Here is a 25893-nt window from a genome sequence, read left to right on the forward strand (position 1 = left end):
GGGAGAGAAAGACAGACACCTGCAGACCTGCTTCACCGCCTGGGAAGCGACTCCCCTGCAGGTGGGGAGCCGGGGGCTCGAACAGGGATCCTTACGCCGGTCCCTGTGCTTCGTGCCATGTGTGTTTAGCCTGCTATGCTACCGCCCAACTCCCTCTTTCATTCTTTCTTAAGGTTTTTTTATTTATGAGAGAGAGGGAGAACCAGAGCATCAGCGTTGTACATTCAATGCCTAGGATTGAACTCGGGACCTTGTGCTTGAACATTCATCACTGCACCCACTCTGCCACCAGGCTGTGAAGCTTCCGTTTTTCTTTTTAAAATTTTATTATTATTATTTATTTTTTCCTTTTGTTGCCCTATCTTCTGTTTTTAGTACACTTAATATTTATTCAGCCTTTCTCTTTCCTACTAAGGACTTCACAACCTGTGTTGATGGTGTACACGTAGCCATGATCATGGTCTGGAGCGTGAGGAGAAGGGGGGAGGCGGCGAGGCCAGGAAAATCCGTCGAGGATTAGATCTGCACTGAGCTCAGCGTTTGGGCGGGATTCCTTTATTTATTTATTTATAATACTTATTCCCTTTTGTTGCCCTTGTTTTATTGTTGTTGTAGTTATTATTGTTGTCATTGTTGGATAGGACAGAGAGAAATGGAGAGAGGAGAAGAAGACAGAGGGGGAGAGAAAGACGGACACCTGCAGACCTGCTTTACCACCTGTGAAGCGACTCCCCTGCAGGTGGGGAGCCGGGGGCTCGAACCGGGATCCTTAGGCCGGTCCTCGCGCTTTGCACCACTTGTGCTTAACCCGCTGTGCTACCGCTCAACTCCCTCTCCCCGTTTTCTTTTTTAAAAGCTTTATAAAATGACAAGGGTTCTGGGGTGTCACTCTACCCCGCACGTGGTGAGCGTGAGTCACCACCCTCTCCTCCGCCACCCACATGCCCACTGGAGTCTCATAAAACAACAGATGAGTGACTGAGCAAGTTGTGGTCTATGTTCACAATGGAATACTACTCAGCTATAAAAAACGGTGAATTCGGGGCCGGGTGGTGGCGCACCTGGTTGAGCGGACATATGTAACACTCAAGGACCCAGGTTTGAGCCCCCAGCCTCCACCTGCGGGGGGGAAAGCTTTGTGAGTGGTGAAGCAGGGCTGCAGGTATCTCTCTCCTTCTCTTTTTCTCTATCACCTCCTTCCCTCTCGATTTCTGGCTGTCTCTATCCAATAAATAAATAAAGATAATAAAAACATTTTAGTAAAAATGGTGAATTCACCTTCTTCACCCCATCCAGGATGGAGCTTGAAGGAATCATGTTAAGTGCGATAAGTCAGGAAGAGAAGGATGAACATGGGGTCATCTCACAGGCAGAAGTTGAAAAATAAGATCGGAAGGAAAAACTCTAAGCAGAACTTGGACTGGAGTTGATGTATTGCACCAACTTTTACCAATCTTGCACCAATCTTTTACCAAAGTAAAAGATTCTGGGGTGGGTGGGGGTGTTTCAGGCCCTGGAATATGATGGCAGAGGAGGACCTAGTGGGGGTTGTATTGTTATGTGGAAAACTGGGAAATGTTATGCATGCACAAACTATTGTATTTATTGGTGACTGTAACATATTAATCCCCCAATAAGGAAATAATAATATGGGGGTTGGGTGGTACTGCAGCATGTTAAGTGCACGTGGTGCGAAGTGCAAGGACTGGCGTAACTTCAACAACAATAAAAAGCAACAAGCGCAACAAACGGGAAAATAAATAAATACTAAAATTTTAAAAAAGAAATAATAATAATAGAAAGACTTCACCCCTCCAGATCAACTTTTTCAGGTAGAGGTTAAGGGAGAGAGGATTCAACAGGGCGGAGGGAGATAGCATAACGGTTATTCAAAGAGACTCTCATGCCTCAGGCTCCGAAGTCCGAGGTTCAGCCCTCTACACCACCATAAGCCAGAGCTGAGCAGTGCCCTGGTAAAAAAAAAATAAATAAAATAAGTTTCAACATCACATCATCAAAGCAGTGGGGGAGGGGAGACTGGGCTCAAAGCTGGGTGCTGATGGCCAAGTACTTAATACTGAAGTGCCCCAAACTATTGTGCCATTTCCCAGGCCTCAAAGTGTTGTTGTTTTTCTTTGCCTCCAGGGTTATTTCTGGGGCTCAGTGCTTGTATGAATCCACTGCTCCTGTGGCCTTATTTAAATAATTTTTTTGGGGTAGGACAGAGAAATGGAGAGAGGAGGGAAGACGGGGAGAGAAAGACACCTGCAGACCTGCTTCACCGCTTGTGAAGCGATTCCCCTGCAGGTGGGGAGCCGGGGGCTTGAACCGGGATCCTTATTTGGGTTCTTGTGCTTTGCGCTACGTGTGCTTAACCCGCTGCGCTACAGCCCGACTACCATTGACATGTTATTTATTAATTTATTTTTATTTTTTATTTTTAACTTATTTCTTTATTGGGGAATTAATGTTTTACATTCAACAGTCAATACAATAGTTTGTACATGCATAACATTCCCCAGATTCCCATTTAACAATACAACCCCCACTATGTCATTCATCATCTTTCATGGACCTGTATTCCCCCCACCCACCCACCCACCCCAGAGTCTTTTACTTTGGTGCAATACTCCAATTACATTTCAGGTTCGACTTGTGTTTTCTTTTCTAATCTTGTTTTTCAACTTCGGCCTGAGAGTGAGATCATCCCATATTCATCCTTCTGTTTCTGACTTATTTCACTCAACATGATTTTTTCAAGGTCCATCCAAGATCGGCTGAAAACGGTGAAGTCACTATTTTTTACAGCTGAGTAGTATTCCATTGTGTATATATACCACAACTTGCTCAGCCACTCATCTGTTGTTGGACACCTGGGTTGCTTCCAGGTTTTGGCTATTACAAATTGTGCTGCCAAGAACATATGTGTACACAGATCTTTTTGGATGGATATGTTGGGTTCCTTAGGATATATCCCAACATTTACTTTCTTTGATCTTTTGTATGGTTTTCCTATTCTCAATGCTATTTATTTCTGCCCTAACTTTAGTGATTTCTGTCCTTCTGGTTGCTTTAGGATTCCTTTGTTGTTCTTCTTCTAGGTCTTTGAGATGTGCAATCAGGCTGTTTATTTGTGCTTTTTCTTGTTTCCTAATGTGTGCTTGTATAGCTATGAACTTCCCTCTTAGGACTGCTTTAGCTGTGTCCCAAATATTTTGATAGCTTGTGTCTTCATTTTCATTGAACTCTCGAAGCATTTTGATTTCTTCCTTGATTTCCTCTTTGACCCAGAAGTTGTTAAGAAGTATACTGTTGAGCTTCCACATTTTGAGACTGTTACTAATCTTTTGTTGATTGTTAAGTGTTAGTTTAATTCCACTGTGGTCTGAGAAGATGCTTGGGATGATTTCAATGCTCTTGAATTGGCTGATGCTGTCTTTGTGGCCTAACATATGGTCTATCCTTGAGAATGACCCATATGGATTTGAGTAAAATGTGTATTCCAGTTTCTTGGGATGAATGACTCTGAAAATGTCCAATAGTTCTAGTTTATCTCTCTCTTCATTTATGTCTTTACTGATTTTCTTCCTGGATGATATGTCAAGTTGAGATAGTGGGGTGTTGAAGTCCCCTACTATGATTGTGTTACTGTTAATATATTGCTGTAGCTCTTTCAGTAGAAGTTTGATGTATTTAGATGGCTTCTCATTGGGTGCATAGATATTAATAATTGTTAAGTCCTCTTGATTGACTGATCCTCTGAGCATTAAGTAGTGTCCATTCCTATCTTTTTTAATCTTATGTATTTTAAAGTCTATCATGTCAGATATGAGAATAGCTGTTCCTGCCCTTTTTTGTGGGCCATTGGCTTGTATGATAGTTTTCCATCCTTTCACCTTAAGTCTGTGTTTGTCTTGTTGAGTTAGGTGAGTTTCCTGTAGACAACATATTGTTGGGTTGTGTTTTCTGATCCATCTTCCTACTCTGTGTCTTTTAATAGGTGAATTCAGGCCATTGACATTTATTGATATCAAAGATTGAAGATATTTTAACGCCATTCTTGTAGAGTTTTAGAGTGTTTTGATATATGTCCTATTTGTGGTGGTCTGGTTGTTTATAGGAGACCTTTCAGAACTTCTTTCAGGGCAGGCTTGGTGATGGTTGCTTCCTTCAACTGTTGCTTGTCTGAGAAGGTTTTGATGCTTCCATCTAGTCTGAATGACAGTCTAGCAGGATACAGTATTCTTGGCTGAAAGCCTTTCTCATTGAGCACTCGATAGATATCTTACCATTCTCTTCTGGCCTGTAGTGTTTGTATGGAGAAGTCTGCTGCTAATCTTATGGGTTTTCCTCTGTAGGTGACTCTTTGTTTTTCTCTTGCAGCCTTGAGGATCCTTTCTTTATCCTTATTCCTTTCCATTCTAAGTATGACATGGCTTGGTGTCTTTAGGTCTGGGTTAATTCTGTTTGGGACCCTCTGGGCTTCTTGAATCTTTATGTCTTTGGTGTTGTCTAGACTAGAGAAATTTTCAGCTATTATGGCCTGGAGAATGCTTTCTTCCTCTCCTTCTCTTTCTTCCTCTGGTAAGCCAATAATGTGTATATTGTTTCTTTTGAAGTCATTCCATAGGACTCTGTTGTTGTTTTCAGCATCTCTTAATCTCTTTTTGAGATCTCTTACTTCTTTTTTAGTTGTCTCTAATTCATCCTCAATCTTGCTAATTCTGTCTTCAGCCTCATAGATTCTATTCTCTCTGCCCTCTACTGCTTTCTGGAGTTCATCTATTTTGTTGCCCTGCTCTGATACTGTTTTAGCTTGTTCAGCTAGTTGCCTTCTTAGCTCAGCGATTTCAGCTTTCAGCTCTCTAATAACCATGAGATTATTAGAATTTTCTTCCATATTATCATTTGTTGTTCCTGTATTTCTGATTATAATTTTTTCAAATTCTTTACTCACTCCTGTTATTATTTCCTTAGCTAATGTTTGGATGTTGAACTCGTTGTTTTGTGCTTCACCCTCTGGAGGACTTTTAGCTGGACTCTTGTCCTGGTTCGAGTCTCCAATATTTTTTCTTGTTGTTTTAACCATTTTATATATTATGTTATGAGTTCCCTTTATCAGTACTTTTCAAATTATTGATCACTATTGCCTGGATTGACTTGTGTCTAAGTAAGTTAATTAAAGGGTTTACCGTGGTGGAAGTTAACAGTTGTTTCACTAGTATTTTAATCCCTGAGTTGGAGCTCTGTGGTTTAAAAGCCTCTTTTTTTTTTTTTTTTCTTCCCTGTAGGCTATGGGAGCCTGAGGGCTTTTAAACTATCAATAGGCTTCTTAGCTTAATCACTGACTCCTGACCAAGAGATAAAGCAGGGTGTGGCAGAGATAATCCAGTGGTTATGCAAAGAGACTTTCACAGCCCTTCAGCTATGCCACCGAGGTATAGGTCTTCTCCTGAGTTTCCCGGTTAGATCTCTGTCCCCTGGTGTCCCTCCCTGTCGCTGCTCCAGATTCTGAGGGTAGTAGCAATGGAGACTCAGAGTTGCACTTGGTGAGTCTCTGGGGAGTCCTTTCCTCCCTTCAGCTGTCCCCTTGTTGTGGAGCAGACTGGAGGTGGTGTCTCCACTGATAAACTGCTGAACTGTTAGCAGTCACTTAATCTCTCCTTAGGCCCCTCTCTCCTCTCTGTCACCAGCCACGCGTGTTTGTACTCACGGGTGATTTACTGGGTTCCTGTGGTCAGTCTAGTCCTGTCTTGTTTCGGTCCGGGTGGTCTCCTTTGGTATTCCTAGTTGGTCCGGGAGAGGAGAGGAGAGGAGAGGAGAGGAGAGGAGAGGAGAGGAGAGGAGAGGAGAGGAAGCCATCTGCTGCTCGTAGCTCCGCCTCCAGAAGTCGGAATTTATTTATTTTTATTGTTGTAGTAATTATTGTTGTTGTTGTCGTCATTGTTGGATAGGACAGAGAGAAACGGAGAGAGATGGGGGAATACAGAGACGGGGAGAGAAAGACAGACACCTGCAGACCTGCTTCACCGCCTGGGAAGCGACTCTCCTGCAGGTGGGGAGCCGGGGGCTCGAACCGGGATCCTCACACCTGTCCTTGCGCTTTGCGCCACCTGCGCTTAACCCGCTGCACCGCCGCCCGACTCCCCTTTGACATGGTTCTAATGTACCTTTGGGAGCTTGTCCCCACACCCCCACCACCTGTGCTTTGTCCCCAGGGACCTGCTGCAGCTAGGAGGGGAGCTGGCCCGGACCTCTCGCGCCGTCCACGAGGCCGGCCTGGGCCTGAGTGCAGGGCTGCGGCTGGCCGAGAGCAGGGCCGAGGCGGCGCTGGAGAAGCAGGAGCTGCTGAAGGCCCAGCTGGAGGAGCAGCTGCGGCACAGGGCGCTGCAGGAGAAGGACCTGGCCCAGCTGCAGCTGCAGAGCAACCTGGACAAGGCTGAGCTCAGTGCCAGGTGCGCGCCGGGCGATGCGGGGAGAACTGTTCTCACCGGGGATGAGCAGCCAGCGTCCTGGGGAAGAGACAGACTTAGCGGGCTCTGGGCTGAGGCCCACGGCGGACAGCGCAGCGCCCGTGTCAGACCTTCTGCCTAGCCGCTGTGTCCTGTGAGAGCCCCACGGTGCTTTCCCATGAGAAAAAGGGGCTGCTCACCCCATCTCCCCATTTACAGAGGAGGATTCTGGGGCCCAGAGAGAAGTGACTTGCACGCAAGGATCCGGATTTGAGCCCCCTGCTCCCCACCTGCAGTGGGGATGCTTCACGAGCGGCAGAGCACATCTGCAGGTGTCTGTCCGTCTCTCTTCCTCTCTGCCTCCCCTTCCTCTCTTAGTTTCTTTCTGTCCTGTCCAATAAAATGGAAGAAATGGCTGCAGGGAGCAGTGGATTCGTAGTACTGGCACTGAGCCCCGGAGATAACCCTGGAGGCAAAAGAGAGAGAGAGAGAGAGAGAGAGAGAGAGAGAGAGAAGTGACATGCTCAGGGCCACACAGCTAGAGAGGTGGAACTTCTGCCTCAGGTCTGGGGAAAGAAAAAGGAAGCGGAAGGGTTTGGTCTGCCACTCACCTGTGTGGCTCCGTCTCTCCCTGCAGAGTGACAGAGCTTGCCCTGATGGTCGAACGCCTTCAGAGCCAGAGTCTGGAGAAGGATCGAGTCAATACGGCCCTCACTGAGAAGCTTGAGACCCTGGTGAGATGCAGCTGGTCCCAGGGGTGGTGCTGGTGGTGGGGAACCAGATCTAAGGAGGCAGGGCACGTTGCAACACCTGCCTCAGTCTTAGTGTCACCCGTCATTAGTCGAGTTCCTGGTGAGTCCCCTGGCCTGGTGGTGGGCACACACACATTCATTTCCTTTTTTAAAAAATTTTTTTTTAATTTTATTTATTTTCCTTTTGTTGTCCTTGTTGTCTTTTTATTGTTGCTGCTGTTGTTATTGATGGTGTCGTTGTTGGATAGGACAGAGAGAAATGGAGAGAGGAGGGGAAGACAGAGGGGGAGAGAAAGACAGACACCTGCAGACCTGCTTCACCGCCTGTGAAGCGACTCCCCTGCAGGTGGGGAGCCGGGGGCTTGAACCGGGATCCTTATGCATTTCCTTTTTTTAAAAAAAAATGTTATTCAATAATGATTAACAATATTAAAGGGTAAGAGGGATACAATTGCATTTAATTCCCACCACCAGAGTTCCCTATCCCATCCCTTCCACTGGGAGGCACCTTATTCTTTATCCCTCTGGGAATATGAACCCAGGATCATTATGGAATGCAGAAGGTGGGAGGTCTGGCTTCTGTCATTGCTTCCCCGCTGGACATGGGTGTTGGCAGGTGGATCCACACCCCCAGCCTGTCTCTGTCTGTCCCTAGTGGGGCAGGGCTCTGGGGAGGTGAGGTTCCAGGACACCTTGGTGAGGTCGTCTGCCCAGGGACGTCAGGGTGGCGTCATGGTAGCGTCTGCAACTTGGCGGCAGAGTATTGGAGCTGGAGGGTTGACACTGCAGGTCTGGCATCTCTGGACACAGTTCGAGGTGAAACACATTGAGGTGGCGCTGGTCGCACTGACTTGGCTGAGGTCGCAGCTCATGCATTTCCTCAGCATTATGTGACGCTGCAGGGGAGCAGCCCGAGCTCTGGGGGGGTGCTTGCCCCGCGTCCCAGAGCCAGTGAGCTGGACCTTTAGGCCCTGTGTTCACACCCATGCCTTGCTAGCCCCGGGCTCTGCTTTTTGGGCCTCAGCTGCCACCCTCTGAGAGGCACACTTCTCCAGGTTGCCGTCTGCGGGAGTCGCTCTTCTGTGTGGACTCTGGCCTGGGGGGCGTACGCAGCACCCCTCCATGTGGGGTGTGACCTGGGCTAGGACACCATACTTCTTCCGTCCAGGGAGGGCACTGGGGCTGCAGGGGCGTCCAGCTGACTTAGTGGGTGTACCCTCACCCTCAGAGCCACCCAGAGGTGGTGAGTCCGGGAGGAGAAGAAGGTGGGTATCAGGCCAGACAGAGACCTGACCACCCTGTCTGTCTGCTCACCACTGTGCAGGAATCCTTGCAGCTCCAGGAAGCGGCGGCTGTGGAGATGGATGAGGGTGAGGGGCTGCAGCAGACCCTGAGGGACCTGGCACAGGTGAGGGCAAGAAGTTCTGGTACCGTGTTCTCTACAGACCTTGTACTGAACCGCAGTTGTGTGTGTGTGCGTGTGAGTGTGAGTGTGTGTGTGAGTGTGTGTGTGAGTGAGTGTGAGTGTGTGTGAGTGTGTGTGTGTGAGTGAGTGTGTGAGTGTGCGTGTGTGTGAGTGTGTGTGTGTGCGTGTGAGTGTGTGTGTGTGAGTGTGTGTGTGTACGTGTGAGTGTGTGTGCGTGTGTGAGTGTGTATGTGTGTGAGTGTGTGTGTGTGAGTGTGTGTGAGAGTGTGTGTGTGAGTGCGTGTGAGTGAGTGTGTGTGTGAGTGCGTGTGCGTGTGTGTGTGTATGTGTGTGCGCGTGTGAGTGTGTGTGTGAGTGTGTGTACGTGTGTGTGTGTGAGTGTATGTGTGTGTGTGTGTGTGAGTGTGTGAGTGAGTGTGTGTGAATGTGTGTGTGAGTGTGAGTGTGTGAGTGTGTGTATGAATGTGTGTGTGAGTGTGTGTGTGAGTGTGTGTGAGTGTGTGTGTGTGCGCGTGTGTGTGTGTGTGTGTGTGTGTGAGTGTGTGTGTGTGTGTGTGTGTGTGTGTGTGTGGTGAGAGGGGGTTTGCAGTGTGTTGGTGGTGCAGAGACCCAGGCTGCTGATCAGCTGAGCAGAGTGCACAGAGGGAGCTCACGGGGCATTCGTTCATTCATTCATTCATTCATTCATCCATTCATTCGTAGCAGAGCACTGCTCAGCTCTGGCTTGTGGTGGTGCAGGGGATTGAACCTGGGACTTTGGAGCTTCAGGCATGAGCGTCTCTTTGCAGAACCATTATGCTATCTACCCCCCTCCACTCAAGAGGTTCTGACTTTTTAAGAAAAAATTTTTTTTTAATTTATTAATGCGAGGGATATGAGGAGAGAGAGAAAGACATCACTCCGGTACATGTGTGGCTGGGGATTGAACTCAGGACCTCATGCGGGAGAATCCAGTGCTCTATCCACTGCGCCACCTCCCGGGCCACAGACGTTCTAATCTTGATTTCTCATCATCAATAACCAGAGCTGAGTGGTGTTCCGGGAAAGGAGAAAGAAAGGTGTCTGCAGGTGTCTGTCTTTCTCTCCCCCTCTCTGTCTTCTCCTCTCTCCATTTCTGTCTGTCCTATCTGGCAATAACGACATCAATAACAACAACAATAATAACCACAGCAATAATAACAAGGGCAACAAAAAAGGAAAATAAATAAATAAAATATTAATTTTTTTTCTTTTGAACATTAAGGGAAAAAAGAGGGTGTCCGGGCAGTAGTGCACACACAGTATGAAATGCAAGGGCCTGCACAGGCCCCCACCCCATCTACAGGGGGACACTTCACAGGTGGTGAAGCAGGGTGCAGATGCCTAGTTTTCTTTTTTTAAAAAAATATTTTCTTCTTTTTTTTTGAAAGCTTTATTTATTTATTTATTTATTTATTTTCCTTTCTGTTGCCCTTGTTTAACATTGTTGTGGTTATTGATGGCGTCATTGTTGGATAGGACAGAGAGAAATGGAGAGAGGAGGGGAAGACAGAGAGGGGGAGAGAAAGACAGACACCTGCAGACCTGCTTCACCGCCTGGGAAGCGACTCCCCTGCAGGTGGGGACCCGGGGGCTCGAACCGGGATCCTTAGGCCGGTTAGTCGTCGTGCTTTGCGCCACCTGCGCTTAACCTGCTGCGCTTAACCCGACTCCCAGTATTTTCTTTTTTTACAGTTGTCTATTTATTGGATAGAGACAGCCAGAAATCGAGAGGGAAATGGGTGGTAGACAAGGGAGAGAGACAGAGACACCTGCGGCCCTGCTTCAACACTCGCAAAGCGTTCCTCCTGCAGGGGGGGACTCGGGATTCAAACCTGGGTCCTTGCGCATTGCAACATGTGTACTCAACCAGGTGCGCCACCACCTGACCTCCAGGTGTCTGTCTTTCTCTCTCCCCCTCTCTGTTTTCCCCTCCTCTCTCCATTTCTCTCTGGCCTATCCAGTAAAATGGAAAAAATGGCCACAGGAGCAGTGGATTCGTAGTGTAGGTACTGAGCCTCAGTATAACCCCGGAGGCAAAGAAAAGAAAAGCAAAAAGTAACCTTGTGGCCTGGGAGGTGGCACAGTGGATAAAGCATTGAATTCTCAGCCGGAAGGTCCTGAGTTCAATCCCCGGCAGCATATGGGCCAGAGTGATGTCTGGTTCTTTCTCTCTCTGCCTGTCTTTCTCATGAATAAATAAATAAGTTCTAAAAAAGAAAAAAGAGAAAAGCAACCTTATCGGGCAGGCTAGAGGTTATGAGCTAGGATGGGTGCAATCAGGAAGCCTTCTTATAGGAAGGAATATGCTTCGTGAAGCTGGACGCATGGTCCCTAGCAGCTGAGCTCCTGCCTGGGGATCCTTGCTCTACCCCTCAGCTCCTTTCTCCTTCTGCCTCCGACCCCTCTTCAGGCAGTCCTCTCGGACATGGAGAGCGGCGTCCAGCTAAGTGGCTCTGAGCACACAGCGGAAGTGTCTGACGGCAGCCTGCGGGTCCTCTCGGGCACCCACACCCCGTCCCCACCGCGGCGCTGCTCGCCCGGCCCGGGCCGCTCTCCCCGCCGAGGCCCGTCCCCTGCCTTCTCCGACTCCTCCACGCTGGCTCTCATCCAGTCTGCTCTGCACAAGCGTCAGCTACAGGTCCAGGTGGGAAGGGGCCCTGGGCGTGTGTAGCCAGATCCAGACTCCCAGGGGGAAGAGCCGGAGCATCCTAGCTGAGCCGGAGTCCAGTGGCGCACCTGGTTGAGCGCATGTATCACAGTGCGCAAGGATCCGGGTTCAAGCCCCCGGTCCCCACCTGCGGGGGGAAAGCTTTGCGAGTGGTGAAGCAGGGCTGCAGGTGTCTCTCTGTCTCTCTCCCTCTCTATCATCCCCTTCCTTCTTGATTTCTGGCTGTCTCTAGCCAATAAATAAAGATGATTAAAAAAATTAAAAAAACAAAAAGGAAGAAGGAAAAGGAGATGACTATTTACAGTTTTTTTTTGTTGCCACAAAGTGGTTCCCTTCCCTTTTGTTAATAAATCTTTTTTTTTTTAGTATTTTTTAAATATTGACTTATTCCCTTTTGTCGCCCTTGTTGTTTTATTGTTGTAGTTATTATTATTGATGTCGTTGTTGTTGGACAGGACAGAGAGACATGGAGAGAGGAGGGGAAGACAGAGAGGGGGAGAGAAAGACAGACACCTGCAGACCCGCTTCACCGCCTGGGAAGTGACTCCCCTGCAGGTGGGGAGTTAACACCGGTCTTTGCACTCTGTGCCACCTGCGCTTAACCCGCTGCGCTACCTACCGCCCAGCCCCCGGGAAGACTTCTTGTAGGAAGGGGGTTTAGCATATTCTGCTGAGCTCCATAGACAACCAGGACCCAGGGGAGCCGTCTGGGAGGCGCTGGGACAGTCAGAGAGGGTGCAGATGGGGTGTAGGAAGCAGGAGTTCTTCGGTGGTCAGAACCCGGGGCAGGTGGTTTGTCTAGCACCCTGGGGCTGAGATCAGATTTGCGGGGGACTCGCAGGGAGACGGAGGCTCAGGGCCCTGGCAGAAGGCTTGGAAGGGTGGGGAGGGCACAGGGAAAGGATGAAAGCCTCGCCTGGGGGCCTGAGCCTCACTGGTCTGCCCCAGCCCCGGTGGCTGGAACCAGCAGAGAGGAGCCCTGAGACCCCGCGACCCCCATGCAGGACATCCGTGAGCGCTATGAGGCCAGCCAGGACCTCCTGGGCACCGTGCGCAAACAGCTCCGCGACAGCGAGGGTCAACACCGTGCCTTGGAGGGGCAGCTGCAGTGTCTGAGGGACAAGATGGACGGGGCTGCCCAGGCCCAGGAGGACGCCCAGCGTGAGGCCCAGCGCCTGCGGAATGCCGTGGACGTCCTGAGCAGGTGGCCGAGGGGTTGCGCGGGGCCCCAGGAGTTGTTCGGTTCTAGCCGGAACACCTGGTCGACCTGAGACGTAGGAGAGGGTGGGCTTGTGCACGGTGAGGCAGGTGCTCTGACAGGCCCCGAACCATTGCTTTGTAAACTTTTATTGATTTATTATTGCCGGGGCTCAGGGCCTGCACTACGAACCCACTGCTCCTGGAGGCTATTTTTTTCTCCTTTTGTTGCCCTAGTTGTTTTTATGATTGTGGTTATTATTACTGTTATTGATGTATTGTTGTTGGACAGGACAGAGAAATGGAGAGAGGAGGGGAAGACAGAGAGGGGGAGAGAAAGACAGACACCTGCAGACCTGCTTCACCGCCTGGGAAGTGACTCCCCTGCAGGTGGGGAGCCGGGGCTCAAACCGGGATCCTTATGCCGGCCCTTGGGCTTTGCGCCTTGTGCGCTTAACCCGCTGCGCTTAACCCGCTGCGCTACCGCCCGACCTGAGACAAGCTTTTTGTTGAGTTCTGTTCACAGGTTGAGTCTGTCTCGTGTTGCCCGCAGCTGTCCGCACTTAGCTCCATGTCGTATGTTTTCCTAGGATGCCAGTGCTGTCACTCTTCGAGACAGGAGGTGGAGGGAGGTGGTGGGGCATCTGACTGATCAGCCTGAGACCTGGGCTGGAAAGCCCAGCTGAGTGGTGCGGGAGGTGGCGCAGTGGATAAAGCACTGGGCTCTCAACCACGAGGTCCTGAGTTTGATGCCTGGCTGCACGTGTACCAGAGTGATGTCTGGTTCTTTCTCTCCCTCTTTCTCTTCTCCTATCGCTCTCTTTAATACATAAATTTAAAAAATATATTTTAAAAGAAAGCAAGCAAGCCCAGCTGACCACAGGCAAGGGGGAAAAGGCAGTTGTGCCTATCTTCAGAGTTGCTGGCTGGGGGACCTGGGAGATAGACAGTAGCGTAGTGGTGATGCAGAAAGACTTTCCGGCGTCCCAGGTTCAGTCCCTGGCACCACCATAAACCAGAGCTGAGCGGCGATACCCTGGTCAAACAAACACACACACACACACAGTCCTGGTGGCTGCCTCCTCCTTTCTGCCCTGTCTACCGCGTGTCTCTATCACGAGAGGAGACAGGACGGAGCTTGGCCCAACTCTGTTGAGTCTCGGAACCGAAGGGCAGGGAAGTCCAGGGTCCCTTTTCCTGGTCTCATGGCCCAGCGTGAGTTGGCAGCGTGATGGCCCAAGCTGCCCAGGAGCCTCAGCTGGCCTTGCTAACCTCCTGGTGTGATGGCTGGACGCAGTGCCTGTGTCTCCATCCCTCCAGTGAGGCCTCCAGGTGGGTGGGTTGGGAAGCAGGGATCAGGTCCCCTCTGCTGGGAAGCGTGCACTGCCCACGTGAGACGCAGCTGGAACAGGGCAGCTTGGACAGGGAAGGCTTCCTGGAGTAGGAGCCTTGTTGGACAAGAGAACGGCTCAGGCTAGGCCAGCAGCCACAGGACTCCTTCAGCGGCCCCTCACCTCGGCCTGCAGGGAGAAGGACGGCCTGGCCCAGAGCCGGCAGGAGGCCCAGCAGCAGGCTGAGACGCTGAGGCAGGAGCTGGAGAAGCTGCAGGCGGCCCGGGAGGAGCTGCGGCGCCAGCGGGACCAGCTGGAGGAGGAGCGGGACGATGCCGTCCAGGACAGCGCGCGCACACGCAGGGACCTCGAGCGCAGGTGGGGCCACCCGTGAGCCTCGGGGTTCCCGACACTGTCCCTGGGGGTGAGCGAGCGGCCTGCTGTGTCCTGGGCAGAAGCTGTCTCCAGGGGTTGAGTGCAAGGACCCAGGTTTGAGCCCCCAGTCCCCACCTGCGGGGGGAAAGCTTTGCAAGTGGTGAAGCAGGGCTGCGGGTGTCTGTCTCTCTGTCTCTCTGTCTCTCTCTCTCCCTGTCTCCCTGTCTCCTCCTCCTCTCTCAATTTCTGGCTATCAAGTAAATAAAATTTTTAAAAAATCCAGGGAGTGTGTTAAGGTCAAATATTAAAAAAAAAAAAGGTGGTCAAATATAAAGCGGAACAAAACAGTAATATGAAGCAGTGAACAGGAACCAAAAAGTAGGAATAGAGCAGATGAGAATAGGGATCTCAGGGCAGAGAAGCTAGGACGTCTCTTTTAGGTTTGTTCCTGAGAACCCATGACTAGTGACTTTTGTTTGAGCTGGACAGGTAACATGGAGGTGGCCTAAAAATATTGTCTAGGAAGATGGTTTAAGAGTTGAGAACAGGACTAGAAAGCTGGATTAGTGCCGAGAGTAGCTCCTAGAGTTGAAGAAAATACATAATTACAATGAACTGTTTGCTCCGTCTATGTGACCCAGGGCCCATGTCTGTTCCTGTTTAGCACAGGGGCCTGTGTGACCTCTGAGTTGCTTTCAGTCTGAGCTCACAGTCCGTGGTCACAGCTGGGAACGTTCATTTCAGGATCCGTCTTCCTCGAGGGGCAGGGTAGGCTGACCCAGCCTCCCTTTTTTAAAAAAAATCTTTTTTATTATTTATTTATTTTCCCTTTTGTTGTCCTTGTTTTTTTATTGTTGTTGTAGTTGTTGTTATTGATGTTGTTGTTGGATAGGACAGAGAGAAATGGAGAGAGGAGGGGAAGACAGAGAGAGAGAGACAGACACCTGCAGACCTGCTTCACCGCCTGTGAAGCGACTCCCCTGCAGGTGGGGAGCCGGGGGCTCGAACCGGGATCCTTACACGGGTCCTTGCGTTTTGTGCCACCTGAGCTTAACCTGTTGCGCTACCGCCCGACTCCCCCAGCCTCCCTTCTGAGAGTGGGGAGTCCTCACCATCGCCACTTTACAGTGAGGGCAGTGTCCTGGAGAGCCCACGAGGCCCATGGTGTTCCTGGTGGAGATGACAGTGACAGTGGAGAGAGGGGTCTGTTAGAGGTCTAGGCCCATCATATCTATGTGGGAATCCCAGGATTCCTTGACTGGGGCCCTGGATGATGGGTGGCCTGGTATTAACCAAAAAGACCATCATTAAGTGAGCCAGTCTCTTGCCTTTTTCCAACTTTTGTAGTCCTTTTGTTTCTTTTTTCTTTTTTTTTCTTTTTAGTTTTCTGGGTTATTGTTGGGGCTCGGTGCCTGCTCTACGAATCCACTGCTCCTGGAGGCCATTTTTCCCCCTTTTGTTGCCCTTGTTGTTGTTAGTATTGTTATTATTGCTATCACTGCTGTTGGATAGGACAGAAACAATTTATAATTTTATAAGATTGTAAGTTAATAAGAGGATAGTTTAACACGAGTCCCACCACCAAAGGTCTGTCTTGATATGTCTCTTCCTGCTTCACCGCTTGTGAAGCAGCCTCCCTGCACTTGGGGAGTCAGGGGCTCGAACTGGGATCCTTAGGCCGGTCCTTGCACTTGGCGCCACGTGTGCTGAAACACTGCGCTTCCACCCAGCCCCCTCTAGTCCTTTCTTTCTCTGACAAGCTTGGGCTTTCTCCCAGTTGTTAAAGTGTTGAGTGTCATCGTTGTTGGATAGGACAGAGAGAAATCCAGAGAGGAGGGGAAGACAGAGAGGAGGAGAGAAAGACAGACACCTGCGGACCTGCTTCACCACCTGTGAAGCGACTCCCCTGCAGGTGGGGAGCTGGGGGCTCGAACCCTGATTCTTACTCCGATCCTTGCGCTTTGCACCACCTGCGCTTAACCTACTGCGCTACCACCCGACTCCCTGTCCAGCTCCCCCCCCCCATGTAAAGGGATAGTTAGAGACAGAGAAACACAGAGGGAGAGACACCAGAAGGAGATACGGTGCTGGAGCTACCCCCGGTGTCATGGGGTCTGGGGCCATGAGCCTGTGTCTTGCTCAGAGCAAAGCAGGTGCCTTCCTGGGTAAACTGTCTCTCCAGTCCAGAGTGTGCTTTTTTTTTTTTTTAACCAGAACCTCAGGCAAGAGAGTCTATTGGCATAACCATTATGCTATCTACCCCACCCTTCTTTTGAACATTTTATTTTATTTTATTTATTTTCCCTTTTGTTGCTCTTGTTAGTTTTTTTTTTTTTTAGATTTTATTTATTTATTTATTTATTTATCTATCTATTTATGAGAAAGACAGGAAGAGAGAAAGAACCAGACATCACTCTGGTACATGTGCTGCCGGGGGATTGAACTCAGGCCCTCATGCTTGAGAGTCCCGTGCTTTATCTACTGCGCCACCTCCCGGACCACAGCCTTGTTGTTTTCTTATTGTTGTAGTTATTATTATTGTTATTGATGTCGTCTTTGTTGGATAGGACAGAGAGAGGGAGAGACAGACACCTGCAGACTGCTTCACTGCCTGTGAAGCGACTCCCCTGCAGGTGGGGAGCCGGGGGCTCGAACCGGGATCCTTACGCCGGTCCTTGTGCTTTGCGCCACGTGTGCTTAACCCGCTGTGCCGCTGCCCGACTCCCCAACTCCCCCAAGCATTTCGTTTTCATGAAAGAGACAGACCAGAGAGTGCTCTAGCACATGTTGTGGACACCAGCCCAGGACCTCAGGCGCTCTTGCTAAGCACTGTAGCTCTGCGCCACCTTCCCAGCCCCAGAGTGAACCCCGCATCTCCAAGACACGACTCACTGGGTGGGCCATGGTGGTGGTCTCTGTGGGCCTTGAGCTATTCCAGGCACTGTCGGAAGCTTCTCCTGTACAGGGGTTCATGTGCACTCATCACAACATCATGAGGCAGCTGGTACCCCTTTTTGCAGGTGTGAAGAGTGAGACTCAGAGGGGCCAGGTGGTGGCGCACCTGGTTAAGCGTACACATTACAGTGTCAAGGACTCAGGTTCAAACCCCTGGTCCCCACCTGCAGGGGGGAAGCTTCATGAGTGGTGAAGCAGGGCTGCAGGTGTCTTATCTCTCTGCCTCCCCCGCCCCTCTCAATTTCTCTGTCTCAGTCCAGTAATCAATAAATAAACATAATTCAAAGAGAAGAAAAGGAAATTGAGGCTCAGAGCGTCAGAGCTAAAAGGATGCAAGTGGGGGCATCATGGTTATTCAAGAGACTCTCCTACCTGAGACTCCAGGGTCCCAGGTTCAGTCCCTGGCATGACCTTAAGCCAGAGCTAAGCAATGTGCTGGTTAAAAAATAAACACTGGGGGGCTGGGCAGCCCCTGGCTCCCCACCTGCAGGGGAGTCACTTCACAGATGGTGAAGCAGGTCTTTCTCACCCCCTCTCTGTCTTCCCTCCTCTCTCGACTTCTCTCTATCCCATCCAACAACAATGACAGCAATAACAACAAGGATAAACAACAAGGGATAAAATGGCCTCCAGGAGCAGTGGATTCATGCTATAGGCACCGAGCCCCAGCAATAACCCTGGAGGCAAAATAAAAATACAAAAACACATTAAGGGGCTGGGTGATGGCTCACCTGGTTGAACACATATGTTACAATGCACAAGGACCTGGGTTTGAGCTCCTTGTCCCCATCTGCAGAAGGGAACTTCAAGAGTGGTGAAGCAGTGCTGCAGGTCTCTCTCTTTCTCTCTCTCTTCCTCTCTATCTCCCCTTCCCTCTCAATTTCTATCTCTATACACACACACACACACACACACACACACACACACACACACACACAAAGTGTGTTAGGCTTCTCTGTCCCGGTAGCTGAGGCTAAGACCTGGGTGCCTGCCCTGGGTCTGGTCCTGACCTGCTCCCTCCAGATTGTCTGCCTTCCAGAGGCTCAGCAAGGAGCAGGGAGGTGACACGGGACACCCCTCCCACCCCCCACCCCCCCAGCCACAGGCAGCTGGAGCAGCTGGAGGTGAAGCGCTCAGAGCTGGCAAAGGAGCTGGTGGAGGTGAGAGAGGCGCTGAGCTCTGCCCTGCTGCAGCGGGACGTGCTCCAGGCCGAGAAGGCCGAGGTGGCTGAGGCGCTGGCCAAGGTGGGTGTCCGTTTGCTCCCTGACTGTCCTCCCTATCCTCCAGGCCCCGGCCTTCCTGTCCTGGCTGTGGGCTGACTTCTCCCCTGGTCACAGACCACCTTTCGTTCTGGGCACAGGCCTTCCTTCCGGTGTGAGCTGGGCTTCATTTGTTCTTGCAATGCCTTGTGGTGTGTGGCTTCTTTTAATTTGTTTTGGCGGTTTGTTTGTTGGCCTCCAAGGTTATTGCTGGGGTTTGGTGCCTGCACTATGAATCCGTTGCTCCTGGAGGCTATTTTTTCTACCTTTTCTTTTGGGTAGAACAGAGAGAATTTGAGAGGGGAGGGGGAGATAGAGAGGGAGAAGGACAGACACCTGCAGACCTGTTCACCACTTGTGAAGCCACCTCCCTGCAGGTGGGGAGCTGGGGGCTCGAACCGGGATCCTTGCATGGGGTCCATGTGCTTCATGCTATGTGCGCTTAACCCGGTGCGCCACCGCCCGCCCCTCCCCTTTTTGTTTAATGGAACTGGGACTGATCTCACCACCCGCACAGTTTTACCGCTGCAGGCCACATTTTCACTGTCATTTAGAGAGAGGGGGACACACCTCTGTACCAGGGCCCCTTTTGCTATCGCACCAGTTCTGTGGTACCAGGACTGGAACCCGGGTCAGGTGCATGGTGCCGCAGGGACCCTCTCTGGTGAGCTATCTCTCCACCCCTGCCCACCACTCTCTCTCTCAGATTTTATTTATTTATTTATTCATGAGAAAGATAGAAGGAGAGAAAGAACCAGATATCACTCTGGTACATGTGCTGCTGGGGATTGAACTCAGGACCTCATGCTTGAGAGTCCTCCCAGACCACCTCCCAGACCTCTCTCTCTTTTTTATTAGTGATTTAATAATGACTAACAAGATTGTCTAAGATAACAGGGTTATAATTCCACACAGTTCCCGCCACCAAAGTTCCATATTCTATCTCCTCCATAGGAAGCTTCCCTGTTTTTTTTCCCTTTTGTTGCCCTTGTTGTTTTTTTATTGTTGTTGTAGTTATTGTTGTTATTGATGTCATCATTGTTGGATAGGACAGAGAGAAATGGAGAGAGGAGGGGGAGACAGAAAGGGGGAGAGAAAGACAGACACCTGCAGACCTGCTTCACCGCTTGTGAAGCGACCTCCCTGCAGGTGGGGAGCCGGGGGCTCGAACCGGGATCCTTACGCCGGTCCTTGTGCTTCATGCCACATGTGCTTAACCTGCTGTGCTACTGCCCGGCTCCTGAAGCTTCCCTATTCTTTATCCCTCTGGGAGGACGGACCAGAATTCTTTATGGGGTGTAGAAGGTGGGAGTTCTGGCTTCTGTAATCGCTTCTCCACTGGACATGGCAGGTGGATCCATCCCCCCAGCCTGTTTCTTCTGCCTTTCCCTGGGGAGGTGGGGTTCCAGGACACATTGGTGAGGTCGTCTCTCCCCGTCTCCCTTGTTTCTGTTATCTACACATTTGTCCCTGTGTCTCTGGCCACCCTGGTCCTTGCCTTGACCCTGCAGGCCGAGGCTGGCCGAGTGGAGCTGGAGCTCTCGATGACCAGGCTGAGGGTGGAGGAGGCCTCTCTGCGGGACTCCTTGTCCAAGATGAGCGCCCTCAACGAGAACCTGGCCCAGGACAAGCTGGCTCTGAACCGCCTTGTTGCTCAGGTAATCCCGCCCCTGGCCCTGTGCACTCAGCCTCAGCCTCCATGTGTATCTCCCTTGTCTGCGCCCTCGGTCCCTTCACCTGGCTGACTTGGTCCTTGTCTCTCTCTCTCTCCTGTCCTGTCTCTGTCTGGTTGCTCTCTCTTTTTAAATTTTTTTCCCTTTTTTTTTCTCCCTCTCTCTTTTTTTTGCAACCAAGGTTATTCCTGGGGCTTGGTGCCTGCACTGTGAATCCACTGATCCTGCCAGCCATCCCCCCCTTTTTAAATATTTATTTATTCCCTTTTGTTGCCCTTGTTTTGTGTGAGTGCCCTTTGTTGTAGTTATTGATGTCGTTGTTGTTGGATAGGACAGAGAGAAATGGAGAGAGGAGGGGAAGACAGAGAGGGGGAGAGAAAGACAGACACCTGCAGACCTGCTTCACCGCCTGTGAAGCGACTCCCCTGCAGGTGGAGAGCCGGGGGCTCAAACCGGGATCCTTAAGCCAATCCTTGCGCTTTGTGTCACCTGCACTTAACCCGCTGTGCTACCGCCCGACTCCCGATATTTGACTTTTTTTGGGTCACATCTTGTCTTTCCTTCCTAGTCACACACACACCTGTGACTCCATCCAAGCGTCCCTCCCTTTCTCCTCTTCTCTCTCCGGGTCCTGATGGAGCTGGTGTTCAGAGCCCTCTGGGCATCTCCCCCGTCATTTCTCCTCCACTGGGAGTGTGGACCAAATTGTCTTGGGGTGGCTGCTCTCTCTTACAGTATCAGAAGCGAAGTCCCACGCCCCCTCCCCATATGCCCACATGCCCTCTGGCACCACCCCTTACCCCCGGAAACCCTGCCGGGTGGGTTGGTTGTTGCGAGCGGGAGAATGGAGGCGGTGTGGTGGGCCTGCCCTGTCTCCTCACTGCCCCGTCCCCCCGGCCCCGCAGCTGGAGGAGGAGAAGGCTGCCCTGCTGGGCCGCCAGCGGCAGGTGGAGCAGGAGGCCGCCGTGGCCAGGGAGGACCAGGAGCGGCTGGAGCAGCTGCGGCTGCAGCAGGAGGCGGAGCAGCAGGGCCTGGAGGGCTCCCTGAGGGTGGCGGAGCAGGCCCGGGAGGCCCTGGAGCTGCAGCTCCCCACACTGCGCACGGAGCGCTGCCGACTGCAGGAGCAGCTGGCTCAGGTGGGTGTATGTGGGGGGACAGGCCGACCCCCGGCCTCCTGCAGGCTGGCCGGCGGGAGTCACACAGCCTGCAGTACAGCCGCCGTACTGGGGGCCTTGGGCAAGCTCCCTGCCTCCCCCCGGGCCTCAGGGGGCTTCATCTCCAACGCGGGGCTGACACTTCTAACCACAGAGGGTTACTTGCAAGAATGCTTCCTTGTAGGCACTTAGTGTCTGCACCGCCACTCAGCAAGGACTCCCTTAAGCGTGACACTGGGTAGAGAGACTTAGAATCAGAGTCTCTGACAGCAGAGCCGTGAGGCCTCCGGGTCCGGGGTCCTTTATGTGGTGTTGGGCTCCTGGGAGCTACCTGACAGACGGGGTCACGGAACAGAAGGCGGGGGGGGTCTCGGTCCCCACCCTGCAGCTTTGGGGCAGCCCTCCGGTTGCCGATTTAATTGCGGTCTGCTTCTCTGGGGTGATACAGGGTTCAGAGAAGGTTATAATACAAACCCTCGTTTTGTAACAAAATTTAAAAATATTTCACAACCGTCACCATTTTAATATGTTTGTTTTAAAGCTTTGCTTGCTTATTTATGAGAGAGAGAGAGGGGAAAGATGGAAAGATGGGTGGATAGATAGGGCAAGCCAGAGCTCCTGCTTGAGAGTCCAGTGCTTTATCCACTGTGCTGCCTCAGCGGATGTTGACCTGCAGTAGAAAAATACATTGGGGTGGAGGTACTGGGTGGTGGCACACCTGGTTAAGTGCACGTCTTACCATGCACAGTGACGCAGGTTCAAGCCCCCAGTCCCCACCTGCAGGGGCAAAGCGTCACAAGCCATGCTGTAGGTATCTTTTTTTTTTTTTTTTTTTTGCCTCCAGGGTTATTGCTGGGGCTCGACGAATCCATTGCTCCTGGAGGCTATTTTTTCCCCTTTTTTGTTGCCCTTGTTGTTTTATCATTGTTGTGGTTAGTATTATTGCTGTTATTATTGTTGGATAGGACAGAGAGAAATGGAGAGAGGAGAGGAAGACAGAGAGGGGGAGAGAAAGATAAAACACCTGCTTCACTGCTTGTGAAGCGACTCCTCTGCAGGTGGGGAGCCGGAGGCTCGAACCAGGATCCTTACGCAGGTCCTTGCGCTTTGCACCACCTGCGCTTAACCGGCTGCGCTACCGCCCGTCTCCCTATGCTGTAGGCATCTTTCTGCCTCTCCCCCTCCATCTCTCCATCTCAATCTCTCTCTGATCTATCAAATAAAGTTTAAAAAAAGAAAGATTTTGATAAGATTTCTTTATTAACCAAGAGAAGGAAGGAAAGAGACAGGGAGGGAGGGGAGGGGTGGGAGAGAGAACCGCATCCTTCTGGCCCGCTGCGTGTTGGAGATTTGAACGTGGGACCTCACCCTCCCAAGGCCAACGCTTCAGCCACGCCCCAGGCCGCAGAAGCAGGGCGTATCACTGTGCCCCGTGCAGTGCTCAAGCCCGGGCTCAGGACCTCATGCCTGCAGGCCGGATGCGCTGTCTGCTGGTGTAGCTCCGGCCCGCAGGACCGTGATCACCGCGTGTGTGCGTGGCCCGGAATACACACACCTCGCTGTCAGCCTGCCAGGCCGGGGTTGGGTCCGGCCCGGGGCTGGGGTGCTGCGTGGTGGGCATCTGAGGATTCTGGGGTGGTGCTCACGGTGCCCGGGGGCAGCTTTCCCGGCAGCTGAGCGGACGGGAGCGGGAGCTGGAGCAGGCCCGGCGGGAGACGCAGCGGCAGGCGGAGGCACTGGAGCGCTCGGCCCGGGAGAAGGAGGCGTTGGCCAGGGAGCGGGCCGGCCTGGCTGTGCAGCTGGCGGCCACCGAGCGGGAGGGCCGGACGCTGGCGGAGGAGGCCACTCGGCTGCGGTAAGCTGGCTCTGCCTGGACTAACCCCGGGGGCGCCGGCGGGGGTCCTGCCCAGGGCCACCCCGTGACCAGGGCGCTCGGGCGCTGGCCCCCGGGGGCAGTCCCGTAGGAGCCGGGCTCGGGCCTCCCCTGGGAGCGTGGGCCCGACTGGGCGGGTAGACTGGCACCTGGCCCACGGCTGGCCATGGCCTGGGCTGCGGTTTCCCGGGAGGCTGAGTCTCAGAACGTGAGATGTGTTGCTGCAGCCTGGAGAAGGAAACCCTGGAGGGCAGCCTGTATGAGGCGCAGCGGCAGCTGGCCCAGCTTGAAGCCCGCCGGGAGCAGCTGGAGACGGACGGGCAGGCCCTGCTGCTGGCCAAGGAGAGCTTGACAGGTATGGGGGCTGGGGGTGCGGGTGGGGGGCTCCGGCTCCAGCCCACACTGTGACCTGGCGTGTCTGGACTTCTCCGGGGGGGTTGGGCTGCCTGGGTTCCAGTCCCGTCCCCCCCCCCCCCCCCCCCGCACAGTTAGATGTGAGCTAAACAGCCCCCTTCCCCTTTAGAGAGGTGAGAATGCCCGCTTTGAAGGCTGTTGCCAGGCTGTGGTGAGAAGAGTGTGTGAGGCCCTGGCACAGTGCCCAACTCACTCAATGGTGGTGGCTGTGTTGTCACAGGGCACAGAGAATCCTGCGCCCTGTGCCCTCTGCCAGGCCAGCCGTTGGGCTGCCCACGGCTCTCAAGGCCCTACATCTCAGCTCTTCTCCGCACAGGTGCCACTCAGTCTTTGAACTTGGGGTCTCATTTTATTTTTCAGAAAGGATTTGTTTATTAACCGGGGAGAGAGAGAATCAGAGCACCATTCCGGCACACTTGATGTCAGGGCTCGGACTCAGGACCTCATGCTTTTAAAAAATATATTTAATATATTTATTAAAAAATATATTTATTTAAAAAATATATTTACCGACTGGGCGGTAGCGCAGCAGGTTAAGCGCACGTGGCACAAAGCACAAGGACCGGCGTAAGGATCCGGGTTCCAGCCCCCGGCTCCCCACCTGCAGGGGAGTCGTTTCGCAGGCGGTGAAGCAGGTCTGCAGGTGTCTGTCTTTCTCTCCCCCTCTCTGTCTTCCCCTCCTCTCTCCATTTCTCTCTGTCCTGTCCAACAACGACAACATCAGTAACAACAACTACAATAACTACAACAATAAAACAACAAGGGCAACAGAAGGGAATATTTATATATATTTATTTATTGGGACCAAGTGGTGGTACACCTGGTTGAATACCCATGTTCCAATGCCCAAGGACCCAGGTTCAAGCCTCTCGTTCCCACCTGCAGGGGGAAAGCTCTGCGAGTGGTGAAGCAGGGCTGCACGTGTCTCTCTATCTCTATCGTCCCCTTCCCTCTCTATTTCTGGCTGTTTCTATCCAATAAATAAATAAAGATACATATATTTGTGGAGAGAGAACCAGAACATCACTCCTTCATTCGGTACCAGGGCTCAAACTCAACAGGACCTCAGGCTTAAACATAAAAGTTCTTTCTTTATTTATTTCCTTACTTAGTGTAGAGAGAGAACCAGAGGGTCACTCTGGCACATGCGATGCTGGGAATCAAACTCAGAACCCACCCCCTCGGGTTCCCGCTCTAACCACTGCCCCACCTTCCGGGCTGCCTGGGCTTTTCCTCAGCGAAAATCGGCTCCGCTCGTCACTCAGTCAGAATTTACTCGCTTTGAATCGCCTCTGGCGTCATTGCTGGGAGCTCAGCGCCTGAACCCTGAATTCACTGCTTTCTTTTTTATTTTCTCACTCCTTCTTTTCCTTTTTGCTAGTGACAGAAGGAAATTGAGAAGGGAGGGAGGGATAGAGGAGAGAGGAAGACTCCTGCAACACTGGTTCACTGCTTGTGAAACTTGCCCACCTGCAGGTGGGCGGGGGACCAGTGGGCTTGAACCTGGGTCCTGCTCATGGTAATGTGTGCCCTAGACTAGGTCAACACTGCCCAGCTCCTGAAAAAATTGAGAGAGAGAGAGAGAGAGAGAGAGAAAGGGGAGAGCGAGAGGGAGAGAAAAAGATCGATATTTGCAGACCTGCTTCACCACTCACGAAGCGTCCTCCCTGCAGGAGCCGGGGAGGGAAGCCAGGGGCTCGAACCCACATCCTTGCATCAGTCCTTGCGCTTAGTACTACGTGTTGTAACTGGGTGCGCCGCTGCCCGGCCCCCAAGCCGATCGTCCCAAGGAAGCCCAGCCCGGGTGCCGGGTGGTTCCTCTCGCTCTGGGATCTTGCCCACGTGGCCCCTGGCCGGGGTCTGCTGGCACCCAGGCTACCTCCAGTCCCTCCAGTCCAGACTCTTCCCCGTCTTCCCGTGCAGGGGAGCTGGCGGGCCTGCGGCAGCAGGTGACAGCCACAGAGGAGAAGGCGGCTCTGGACAAGGAGCTGATGGCCCAGAAGCTGGCACAGGCTGAGCGCGGAGCCCAGGCCTCTCTGCGGGATCAGCGCACGGCTCACGAGGAGGAAGTTCAGCGTCTCCAGCAAGAGAGGGTCGGGGCAGTGGTGCTGGGGGCTGGGGGCGGGCAGGGCTCTGAGCTGCTGGCTCCTCTCCTCACTCTGTCTCAGTCTGCCTCAGTCTCCACATCTGCCAAGTGGAACTTCAGCTCCATTCCGTAGGCCCCTGTGAAAGCTGGGAGGACCCCTTAGGGAGTCCTTGTCACACGGGTGGCTTGTCAGGCCCCAGATGTGTTTCATCCTGGTGACTGATACAGGGGTGCACAGTGGCGCCACCCCCGGACAT

General features: G+C 52.1%; 1 protein-coding gene across 1 annotated transcript in view; it reads left to right on the forward strand.

Annotated features, from left to right (window-relative positions):
* The window catches only part of CROCC (ciliary rootlet coiled-coil, rootletin), an 81259-nt gene that overhangs the window by 22154 nt on the left and 33212 nt on the right, over nucleotides 1-25893 (forward strand). The window contains exons 9-20 of the mRNA XM_060200827.1: nucleotides 6219-6455; nucleotides 7090-7186; nucleotides 8529-8612; nucleotides 11062-11295; nucleotides 12324-12523; nucleotides 14043-14225; nucleotides 18277-18421; nucleotides 19948-20094; nucleotides 21015-21245; nucleotides 22925-23118; nucleotides 23364-23491; nucleotides 25474-25643. Coding sequence (XP_060056810.1) covers nucleotides 6219-6455; nucleotides 7090-7186; nucleotides 8529-8612; nucleotides 11062-11295; nucleotides 12324-12523; nucleotides 14043-14225; nucleotides 18277-18421; nucleotides 19948-20094; nucleotides 21015-21245; nucleotides 22925-23118; nucleotides 23364-23491; nucleotides 25474-25643 — 2050 coding nt within the window. The remainder of the gene's footprint in view (nucleotides 1-6218; nucleotides 6456-7089; nucleotides 7187-8528; nucleotides 8613-11061; nucleotides 11296-12323; nucleotides 12524-14042; nucleotides 14226-18276; nucleotides 18422-19947; nucleotides 20095-21014; nucleotides 21246-22924; nucleotides 23119-23363; nucleotides 23492-25473; nucleotides 25644-25893) is intronic.

This window comes from Erinaceus europaeus, chromosome 11 (assembly GCF_950295315.1).
Source record: "Erinaceus europaeus chromosome 11, mEriEur2.1, whole genome shotgun sequence".
Lineage (NCBI taxonomy): Eukaryota > Metazoa > Chordata > Mammalia > Eulipotyphla > Erinaceidae > Erinaceus > Erinaceus europaeus.